This window comes from Octodon degus, unplaced genomic scaffold (assembly GCF_000260255.1).
Source record: "Octodon degus isolate 3935 unplaced genomic scaffold, OctDeg1.0 scaffold00089, whole genome shotgun sequence".
NCBI classification, from domain to species: Eukaryota; Metazoa; Chordata; class Mammalia; order Rodentia; family Octodontidae; genus Octodon; species Octodon degus.
This window is the reverse complement of record NW_004524665.1, coordinates 2,377,743-2,389,839: the sequence shown is the minus strand read 5'-3', so window position 1 is coordinate 2,389,839 and position 12,097 is coordinate 2,377,743. Positions and strand designations below refer to the sequence as shown.

Sequence of the window (12,097 nt, the reverse complement as noted above, 5' to 3'; positions counted from 1 at the left end):
AAAAAAAAAAAAAAGAAACTGTTCTTTAGGTAAATGAGGTCATAAAGAAATCACGAGAGAAAAATTATTTAGAGAAAACTGTATTAACATTTATCAAGTACCTACTATTTTTCTGGCATAGTACTTGGTACTTTATGTGCATTATCCCAAGTAATTATATTAATTCTAAGAATGAAAAGCTAAACAATAACCAACAGAAAATAATCTTTATGAACAAAGAATCTGGGAATTTAAAAGATTAAGTAATTCTCCCCATATCACATTAAGCAGCAAACCCAGACCACCTCCAAAACCTCAAATCATGTACTGAATCTCCTTCAAATATTAGTGTAAAGTACTCTCTTAATTTTACAAAGTCTTATTTTAAAAATTAAGTGAAATAGCCAATACAAAACTCACCCCCACAAAATACTCAGAATAGCAAAACAAAGAAAATCTAACACAGAATTGTGTGTCATGGTTATATTTCCAGAGACCATAGATGAGATTTTCCAAAATGTTTATCAGTACTGCCCCAATGTTTTCTTCAGAATATCAGTTTTATTAAAAAAAAGAATTCTTGGGCCAGGGAGACAGCTCAGTGGCATAAGCACCTGCCTGATAACTGCAAGGACCTGAGTTCAATGCACAAAAAGGGGAAGGGGGAGAGGACTGTTTGATCAAATAAATGAAATACTATATATTACCCCTTCTTACAGATTCAAAATTAATATGGATATAACTGTATCAAAGGCTCTATGAATGCACATATCACAACAAAGGCACTAGGAAGCCTTATAGGAAGCCATGTGCTAGCTGGGCCTGGTGGTGGACGCCTGTAATCTTAGCACTTGGGAGGCTAAGGCAGGAGATCATTTGGTTTGTCGCATCATTTGCCCATTGCATTTGACCAAGAACTTTTCTGGCCCAAATAGCTCCTATAAACATCCTTCTATCTGGAAGATCATTTTACAGTCCAATTTCCCTACAAGGTCCTTATGTAGAAATACATCTGGAAGGACCAGAGGAATGAGTTTGTAAGATCATCGAACTTATTTCTTCATTCGGTATTCTTCTTAATCTTCCCAAGAAAAGGAAGATTAAACTGACTCCTCTACATGTGACTTCTATATTTTTAAACAATGCTATTAACAGGTAATACACACGAGATATGTGTACCTTTTCCCCTACTGCATGACAAACATGATGGCATGATGCACAGGAGAATGTTTTCAACTTATTGCTACCATGCTGTATGTAGTCATGACAAAATATATATTTTAGAATAAACCGATGTTTCAGATTTTTAAGAAATAACAAACCTCAGTTGGATAGGTACTGCTACATAGATCACACTAATTATTTAAAAATAAAGGGGCCAGGGAGATAGCTCAGTAGAATAAGCACTTGCCTGGCAAGCGCAAGGGCCTAAGTTCAATCTCTGGTTCCACAAAAAAAAAAAGGCAGACTTGTTCATGCAAACAAAATTTTTCACTGAATTAACTTGTCAGATGCCGTGTTTCAAAGAACCTTTGCATTAGATAAGCATATTAAGTTTAGAATAACCAGGAAAAAAATTCCATTTGTATTTAACTCATGAGGCCAAACATAAATGTCAACCAAATACCTAAAGGGGGAAATACTTAGTAAAATAGACAACTATATTCTTTCTTTGTTTATAGAACATATATGCCCTAGAAAAAATTAAAGGTCCATTTCTACAAAGTACATCTTATATACTTACATGACTTCTGTAATAAAACTGAATTTTTTTTGGAACCGGAGATTGAACTCAGGCCCTTGTGCTTGCCAGGCAAGTGCTTATTCCACTGAGCCATCTCCCTGGCCCCTTGTTTTTTTGTTTTTTAAGACAGGGTCTTGCCATATAGTTCAGGTTGGCCTTGAACTTGTGGTGATCCTTCTGCCTCAGCCCAAAAATAAGTCCCTTTTTTTTGGTACCAGGATCGAACTCAGGACCTTGTGGTTATGAGGCAGGTGCTTAATTTAAGCCTCTGAGCTACATCCCTGGCCCTTGAAGATAAATTCTTTAATATATTAAGAGTTTCTCCCCTAAAAGGTGTTTTTTTTTTTTTTTTTTTTTTAAGAAACTTGAATGAACAACGCTTAAGATCAGAGTATCATATCCTCAGTGACAGAGCGTTTTTTTGTATTTTAGGGAGGGGTCCACAAGGTGTGCAGGGTCTCACTACTAGATCAGACTCGTCGTGATCTGCCTGTTTATAGCCTCCCAAGAGCATGCACCACCACACCCAGTTTCAACTGTGTGCTCCAGGGGCAGGGGCAGCACAGGATTGAAACCCCAGCCCCTGTGCCTGCTTTGCAGGTGCTGCTTTAATCCACTGAGCTATTTGGCCAAACTCTCCCTTAAAAGTTGAAACATTAAAAAAATGAAATTTTGTGAAGGCAGAGACAGCGTGTGGTTTGTTTACACTGTATCCTTGAATGATCCTGCTATAATATTTACTGAGAGTGTACTATGTGCCAGTTGTGATTTTTGGTTCCAGTGATAAGTTTTTTCAGGTGCACAGCGCAGAGGACACAGAGACAATTTGGGAAGATAAGAAATGCTCTGGATTGGAACAAAGGGAGGCTGAGGCTTTTATGGCCTTTTTTCAGGGGTGAGGTTTGAAGGGATGTTTAGATAGACCCGAGGAGCTGATTTGGCGTGTGTGTGTGTGTGTGTGTGTGTGTGTGTCTTCCCTGAGGTGGCGGGAAGGGTGAAAGGAAACTGTACCCTGGGCTGAGTTGGAAAAGTGGGGAGGTGGTCTTGGGGAAGATGGGCTTTTGTTTTAAGGGCATAGGCCATATTAGACGACCATCATAATGCTTCAGCAATTCATACTAGGGCCAGAACCTATCACTAGAAGTAAACATTTTGTTCTGAAGGACCTTACATTTCTGTGGAGGGAGTCAGGACAATAGATAAAGGTAAAAAAAAAAAAAAATCTGTCAGGTAGTAATAAGTACCATTAAGAAAAAGCAGGGAGGGGCTGGTGAGATGGCTCAGTGGTCTAAAGCACCTACTTAGAACAAGCTGAGCAAAGCACAGGGACTGCGGTTCAATCCCCCAGCACCACATGCCAGCCAGCCCTGCCCCCTGATGGGCTGAGCTGGCCACACACACACACATACACACACACACGCACGCAAATAAATAAAATTTAAAAAAATGTCAACAACAGATTAAGAAAAAGCAGGGTAAGGCAAAGAATGGGTTAAAATACTAGAAGGGGATGATTCTTATCTATTTTTGCCACAAACAGTGAAAAAAAAATCTATTTGCATTTAGTATTAACACCCATTAGAGAAAAAGTTAAGCAAATTAGAATTAAAATTCCCAGAACCAGTCAATAAGTGCAAAATTATGTTTTCAATTTGAATAACACTGACTCTTTCCTTGGGCCCTAAAAATTTAACTATGTTTTCCCTCTTACACCCCCACACACCCCTCTGAGAGGTGGCCAAAGTATGAGCATGTCTGCTAAGAGAGGCAAAATATGATTATGTCAATGTTCTAAAACAAGAATAGCTATTGATCAATGTTTTTTATTCTTCTCTCGTTGTTGGGACAAATACCCGACACAGGAAAGGTTTATTTAGCTCAAAGTTACTGGAGGTTTCAGTCCATACTCAGCTAGCTCCAAGACAGAGAGGCACAAGGCAGAGAGCAACCTTTCCTGGTGGCAGCAAAGAGCAGAGAGCAAAGGGAAGGGCTGCGGCTAGGCAGCTAGCTAGCCTCTTTCCCCTCCTCACATTATAATGCAAATTATTTGTCCTAGGGCAGGTGCAGCATCCATACCCACAGTAATCAATCAAAATTCTAGAAGCCTCCCCAAGAACTGGATGAGGCTTTGGGGGTACACCTAGACACAAACCATAACAATTGATTTGTGGGAAGGAGTAGGGAAGAGGGAAGGCTGATTAATGGGTTGTAAATTGCTGTTAATGAGGAAGTTCTTGTGTGCCAAACTATAGGTAACACTTAGGAACTCTGTATTGCAAAAAGCTAGGATTCTAAATATTTTCATCATAAAGAAATGATAAATGTTTGAAGAGTTTGATACATTTAAGCAGATTTATTTATTGATTTTTCATTTACACAGATTAAAACACCATACCATATATACATGTATTAGAACATCACGTCACACCTGATAGGTTCTGGCCCTAGTATGAATTGCTGAATTATTATGGTGGTCATCTAATATGGCTGAAGCCCTTAAAACAACAGCTTGTACAGGCCTGGGGAGATAGCTCAGTAGAATAAGCGCTAGCCTGGCAAGTGCAAGGGCCTGAGTTCAATCCCCAGTTCCGCCAAAAAAAAAAAGCTTATCTTCCTCGAGACCACCTCCTCCCTTCTCCAACTCAGCCCAGGGTGCAATTTCCTTTCACCTTTCCCCCTGCCTTAGGGAAGACCCCAATCAGCTCCTTGGGTACATCTAAACATCCCCCTCAAACTCCTCCCCTGGCAAAAGGCCAAAAAGGCCTCAGCCTCTCTTTGTTTCAACTCAGAGAATCCCTTATCTTGCCCAGATTCTCTCCCTATCCTCAAAGATAATAAAACCCCTTTCCCTTTTTCCTTCTGCCTGTTTCTCTGCTGCAATACCATTAAAAAACCTATCAGCACCCAATTAATACATGCATTTTTAATACATCAGTTAAATAAAGTGCCCTTCCCCATCCACATCCGCTGTAGAAATCAACGAAGACCCTAACTTTTAGGACTGGGGATGTTGCTCTGTGGCAGTGTGCTCTGCTTGCCTAATGTGTGGGAGCCCCTGGATTCTATCCCCAGTATGGGGAGGAAAGGAAAGAAAAACAAGCAAATCTGACTTTTAGGAATCTATAATATATAGAGGAAAAGAAAAAACCTCTTATTTAAAAAATGATGGATTTCTTCATGAATCTCAACACCTTGCCTAACCTAACTTTATTTTGTAACTTTTTAGGGTTTAACAAATACCAGGTCATGGGCGGGGGACATGGCTCAGTAGAATAAGTGCTTGCCTGGCAGTGCAAGGGCCTGAGTTCAATCCCTGGTCCCCCCACCAAAAAAAAAAAGAAAGACAAATACCAGTCATCACTAAGGTTAGAGATGAAACAGGCAAAAAACCAGAAATGCCATCAAATAAGCTGATTTGGTGGTTCACAGAACCTTGTTCTGCAATACTAATTATACAAATTACACACTGAGAATGCTATGTAAGATGATCAGATAAATAAAGAAAAAAATGACTAACTCTATCCTGTTTCTTTCTCCTTCCCTCTTTTAAGGCAGTATCCATGATTTCAAGTGGAAGTTCAGGATCAACATCCTGCATGTCTTCCATGCAGCAGCTGTTTCTACGTGGTGGAAGGCACTGCCACAGAGTGATGTGACAGAATACCAGGAAGCTCCACGAACTGAGGGCAGGCTCACAGGCTACACAACACTCATGTTTTTGCAGCTGCAGAACTGAGCCCTGGCCTTGAGTTTACCTTGTTTCCTGTACCAGCACAGCAGATGCCCAGGGCCATCGCGGCTCCGTAGCGCACATGGGGGTTGTAACTCTCGGACAGCAGAGAGACCACACTGGGACACTGCTCAGGGGTCCTGAAAATGAGGAGAGAAAAGGAAGTCAGTGGTGTGGGGAACATATCACAAATCAACACATAAGGATTTTTTTTGGCGGGGGTTGGGGGAGGGAGAACACAGGTCTCACTACACAGTTCAGACTTGTAGTGATCCTCCTGTTTCATGCTCCCCAGTGCTGGGATTACAGAAGTGAGCCATCATGACTGGTTCAGGAATCCAGCACAGCAAGTCCAGGGTTCTGGGGCTGGCACAGCATGCAGTACTGGGGATGAAACTCATGCCCGTGTACTTGCCAGGCAGGTGCTTGTACCACTGAGCTGTCTCCCCAGCCCCCAGATCTTTTCTTTTTAAGTTATGAGAAACAACAGAATATCTAACATGTTGCTGAATTATAAGCCTCTCAAATAATCTAATCATTGATAGCAGAATCATGTGTTCCTATTGAGAACACATGCCAGAAAGAGACCCCTCTACACCATAGCTCTGCATTGCAGTCACTACCTCCCATCCTCTAGGGGATGCAGCCGTGCAGGGCTGAGTATCTGCTTCCCTGTGTCTGGACCACTCTGTGTTTTGTTCTGAAGACTGAAGTCATTTACAGAGACTCTTAGATGTTTTCAGAGCTGTGTGCAAGATTTAAATATCATAGTATTGCTCTTGGTACATAGCAAACTGATGAATAAGCCTTGATAGTAAGGAAATTCTAAACTTTTTTGCCTTTAGCAACTTAACTGTTGGTAAGAATAGAGAAGCAAAGGCAAAAAAGAATAAACTTGACAGTCAAGTACTTGAGCCCATTTTCAAAATGAGACTGTACAATCCGGGAAGGTTGGATTACTTCCACCATAAGTTCTGTCTGCAGTCCAGTTGATAACTCTCCTCCCAGTGTTCCAATGTTTCCTTATTGTCTGGTTTTGCTCATGTCAATCTGTTTAGCCTTTCTAATTCCACACTACTAAAATTCTGTCCATTCAAAAGCTTGGTTCAAAAGATAGCACAGGGTATGCTTTGTGGGTATATTTGAAGGCCAAATGAGATCATGTATGTGAAACTGATATGAAAACTATGAAAGCATCAGATAAATACATATTCCTGTAGTGCCCTTTCTGTACCTTTAAGACCTCACAGTTGGGTCTACTTATAGCTATTGAGCAATTATTATATATGAGGTAATGCGTTTAGACTACAACAAGCATTTGGAAAGCGTTGAATAGTCCTGGTTTAAACTCCCTTACAACTTAGTAGGTGAACAGCTGCCAATCATCTGAGAAAGTAGTTCTAATCTAAGTCATTTTTGGGTGAGTCATGCTCCCCTACATACAGATATAGTGTTGGTAGTCATCTTTAAAATGAAGTGATATATCCTCTGAGGTTTTAAAATATACTTTATATTATCATGTAAAGAACTGTCATGTCGTAATTCATCATGAGGTACAAGATTATAGGGCAACAAGTACAAATATTACTTGAATCCCAAGCACCTAATTCCGCACGTGAGCATGTGTGTTTCTGAGTGAACCCAGGGATTAATACATACTTGGCAAGTGCTCTAATAGTGGACTATGTTTCCAGCCCTGTAATTCACCTTTTTAATGAAAAGAAATTACAGTTTGTTTTAAAAAGTGAGACACACACCAAAATAAGTAACTAAATTCTTATTTAATTTAATTTGTTGTCTGAATAAAATTTCTAGGCTTGCAGCTAACAGCCATCTTGCCAATGTTACTATTTGTACAAGACTTCCACAAAGCAGGAATTGTGCAAGGGCATGTGCAGAAATAACCAGCATATCATCCAACCATAAACTGCATGTATGAATTCCTATCTTTCAATGCACACTGGCTTTTAACTGTTGCTTCTTTATTGAACATTTTGTGTAATAAATATTTATTCCACAATAAATTACACAAATAAATGTAGATATTTTCAAGAATGCCTTGTTCCTCCCTCTATGTTCACAAAGAAGAAAAAAGCACTTTCTCTACACAGATAGAAATGCTTTTTTAGCAAGACCATCACAAAGCAAATTTTTGAGGCTATAAACCCCAGGATAATCACCATGTAGAATTATAAGTTGGTTTTTTTTTCCTCCGAATGCCTTCAGGCCAGGTTTGGCTGGCTGGAGTGTTGTGGGGATCGAACTACAGCAACCTGAGGCTGACAGCTTGGTGGAAGCAGCCACTTAAAGGACTGAGCTAGGGCCAGGCCCCCACCATGTAGAATTATGAACCTATAATCTTCACCAAGTGCCACAGTGTCAGAGGACAAGACTGTATTAGAACACAGCCATCTCAGTTTAAGTCCCCTGTGCTCATGAACAACAGATTCCAAATAATGTGGGCAGAATCTTAAATTTCTACGAGCCTTTGGGTATATTTTTATTTTATTTTGTTTGTTTGTTTTTGGGGCAGGACCGGGGATTGAACTCAGGCCCTTGTGCCTGCCATGCAAGCACTTATTCTACTGAGTCAGCTCCCCAGCCCCTGGGTATCTTTAAACAATCACAGTACACCTGCCCCTACACTGCTCTCCCCCATGACCTTCAGCCACACCACTGCTCTCCCCTCACTCTGCACACTTAATCTGCCAATGTCACGTGGCACCATTATGTCTTCTTTCTGCTGCCTTGTCTCAGCCGTGATCACCTTGTATGAGATAGTGATCTTTTTTTCTTTCTTTTTTTGTATTTTAGGGAAGGGTCTACAGGGTGTTCAAGGTCTTACTATTAGATCAGACTTGTAGTGATCCGCCTGTTTACAGCCTCCCAAGAGCTGGGATTATAGATGCACACCACCATGCCCAGTCTCAATTACCTCTCAGTGCAGGGCCGGCACAGCAGGCCTGGGGATCAAACTCCTGGCCCCTGTACCTGCTTGCAGGTGCTTTAATCTGTTTAGCTATTTGGCTGGCCCTAAAATAGTGGATTTCTTATGCAATCTTTATCTCCAAAGAACGCAGGCTTAGAATCAGAAAGCCCTAGATTCTGATTCTCATATAATCATTTATTAGCAAGGTGACAAGTAGGAAATCTCTCTAAACCTTAATTGTTTAATCCACAAAATGATGTCTCCTCCATTTTATATACACTAATAGTGGTGCTTCAGTGTAAAATACTCCCTGCTGTCATTAAAATCTTGAAGCGTTAACCAACAATGGGCTTTGGATCTAAGCTCCATGTGTTGGTTGACACACCTGTAACCCTAGCAATCTGGAAGACTCAGGCAAGAGAATCACAAGTTCAAAAGGAGCCTGGGAAACAGCTAGACTCTGTCTCAAAATAAAAAAAATAAAACAGACTGAGGATTCAGGTCTGTGGAAAAGGGTTTAAACACTAGAACAGCTAAAACAAAAGAATCTCAAAACAATATACTTGTCTGTTAATATCTTATAGCGGGGCTGGGGAGATGGCTCAATGGAATAAGCGCTTCCCTGGCAAGTGCAAGGGCCTGAGTTCAATCCCCGGTTCTGCAAAAAAAAAAAAAAAAAAAACTTATAGCTTAGGCTTTTGTTTTTTATTTTTGTGGCTTTTGCTTTTTAAAAAGGCTGATTATATTTTGTATTTAGCATTCTGACCTTCAGATTTTCTCAACATTTTAGGGCCCTAAGAGCAAGGAGTACTTAGCCAGCACTTGCTCTGGCTATAGCAAGGGCAGGACATTCCCAGAGAAACTGACTCACAGGAAAAGAGTTTATCCTAAAATCTATTTTAAAACAATTTATTACACTGAGAATAAATAAGTTATCACAATACTATTCTTTTTAAAAATTTATTTTAATTTATTTTTGAGACAGGGTCTCACTATGTAGTACAGATTGGCCTTGAATTCAAGGCGATCATCCTGATTCAGCCTCCTGAGTGCTGAGATTACAGACATGAGCCTCCACATCTGGCAACAATGAAACTACTCTTAAACCAACCTTGAAACTCAAGGTCTTGAAAGGGCATAGAGTTTACCTTAAATTGTGTTTCCCTCAGGGCATGATTTCATGAGGTCTAGAAAAACTTTGCCGGAGAACAAAAATTCTGTGAGTCAAATGTAAAGCTTTACCTAGCTGACTGCAGTAAAGGTGAAATAGGCTGTGAAGGCTATAAACATAGAGGCTTACTTTAAAGAACTTGTCAGTTTCTCAATCTAGTAACAATTTCACCTCTGACACATTCTTGAGAAAGAAAGTGTGATGGTAAGGAGTGATGAATTTTTTAATAAATCAGCTTAGATGTTCAGCCTCTTTCAGAGTACAAAAAGCACAATATTCTTCTTGTATGTTTATTTCAATGCTTCAGCAGGCAGCTCTAAAAGGACAAAGGAACCTTTCCAAACAATGATCAGAATGCAAACACTGAGAGTGAAACTTGTGAACATTAATCCTTATTCTCACAGAGATATATGAAATATTTATAGATAAATCTTTAAGTTTAAAAATGAAGTTATGATAAAATTGTGTCACCATTTTGCAACCTGTAGTGAGTCAATGGATCCCAATGATTACCAATGACAGTTAATGTAATAAAAGAGAAACATTTAGACCTTCTGTGTCCTGCCAGCCTTGCTCCTCAATAAATAGGAGGAAAAAATGAACAAGTATCTATACTCAACTATAGACAGCAGTACTGCCTACTGAATCATTGAAATAAACATGCATTGTGCTTCTGTTGTATTCAACTATTGGTTTATAGGAAATTACAGAGGATCATATATGTTATAAACTAAACATTGAGAATTGTCAAAATCTGTATTATGAGACACTAAACAGGAAAACTGGTCTGCTTTTAAAAAATGCAAAAAGAGACAAAGTGAGGAGTGTGTGTGTGTGTGTGCATGTGTAAGAGAGAGAGATAGGGAGAGAAAAAAATGCAGAGCAGGCAGATTAAAGAAAATTAATGGGCTGGTGAGATGGCTCAGTGATCTAAAGCACCTACTTAGAACAAGCTTAGCAAAGCACAGGGACCGCGGTTCAATCCCCCAGCACCACATGCTGGCCGGCCCCGCCCCCTGGTGGGCTGAGCTGCCCCCCCCACAAATAAGTAAATAAATAATTAAAAAAAAAGAAAATAATTAGGCATTCTTTCAATTATTTTAAGTAATTTGGATACTCTCTAAATCTTAGCTTTTCTATATGAAATATGAGTGTTAACATCAAAAAGTAATTCCTCTAAATTATTATAATACCCTTGGATAAGCATTTTTTATTTTTTATTTTATTTTATTTTTGGAGACAGCATCTCACTATGCAGATTGGAGATCACTTTGTAGTCCAGGTTGGTCTCCAACTTGTAAGGGTTCTCCTGCCTCAAGCCTCCAGAGTGCTGGGATTATATGTATGCACAACCACACCTGGCATCGGATAAGCATTTATTAGCAAAAAAATTTTTATAACATTTTTGAGGCTCATCCCAATTGTAACATGTACCAGAAAAAAAAAATGAATTGCTGAGCAGTATTCTACTTTTTTAAAGCAAAATATTTAACTCATTAATCCCTCATCAGCATTACAAATTTATTTCTATGTTTCCACGAACATAATGACAAAAATAAATGTCCACAAATGGGGAACTCAAATAAAAAGTGTTTTTATTTATACAGGCAGAAGATAGAGAAGGAAATTAACATTTGAGAAAACATTACATTAGCATAGAATATTACTTATGATTTAACTTTTTCACATGTTTAGTATGCTGAATTTAAAAGTATAGTTACTGAACTATACATCTGGCTGAAAAGTCTGGAAGGAAGAGAGAAAGGAGGTCCGGAATAGTAAAAGTTTTTAAAAGTGCCTGTATATACCAAGGGAGCCAAAAAGACTACGTGCATGGGCAGCATTGGACGCAGCACCGACTTGGGGCAGTATAAAGCAGAATGAAAAATGACTTGGCTCCTGAAGTGAACTAGTCTGTGCTCCCCTTGTCTGTTAAAACTACCAATAAGCTTGTTTGCATACCCTATAATACTATGTTTCATGAGGACAGAAAAAGATGGTCTTCAAAAATTAGAAAAAGAAGGGTTGCAAGGACAGCCAACATTTTGACCCTAGCCATTCAAGGTCAGTGAGGACTCAGGACATAAGAGAACCTGCACTGTAACATTCTGTAGCTCAATGGTGTCCCAAATTTTCTGATCAAGGAGATTATGGGGCCACAGAAGAATGTAATCAACGATGCAGAGTGTGCCGAAGGAGAGTCACATGGAGAAAAAACATTCTCTCAGGCTTTCACAGAGAGCAAATTGATCAAGCAATGGCCGTGACTCATCCACATGGCTGACACTGACAAAAGATCTACAAACTACGGTGCAGGGTTTCAGGATAAATTCTGAGAAAATTTGACTGACCTTGTCAGATACAAAAGTTACATTTCTTGTTATATAGGTCTTGCTTTATATTGGTCTTAACCATCCAGCAGAAAAGTATAAAAATGAGGTATAAAAAGTAAAGCCAGGGGCTGGTGAGATGGCTCAGTGGTCTAAAGCATCTACTTAAAACAAGCTAAGCTAAGCAAAGCACAGGGACCACGGTTCAATCCCC

At 39.5% G+C, this 12,097-nt stretch overlaps 1 protein-coding gene across 1 annotated transcript in view; it reads right to left on the bottom strand.

The window, feature by feature from the left end:
• Psmd1 (proteasome 26S subunit, non-ATPase 1) overlaps positions 1 to 12,097 on the bottom strand; it is a 105,581-nt gene that overhangs the window by 31,623 nt on the left and 61,861 nt on the right. The window contains exon 17 of the mRNA XM_023722061.1: positions 5,479 to 5,593. Within this exon, the coding sequence (XP_023577829.1) occupies positions 5,479 to 5,593 (115 nt within the window). The remainder of the gene's footprint in view (positions 1 to 5,478; positions 5,594 to 12,097) is intronic.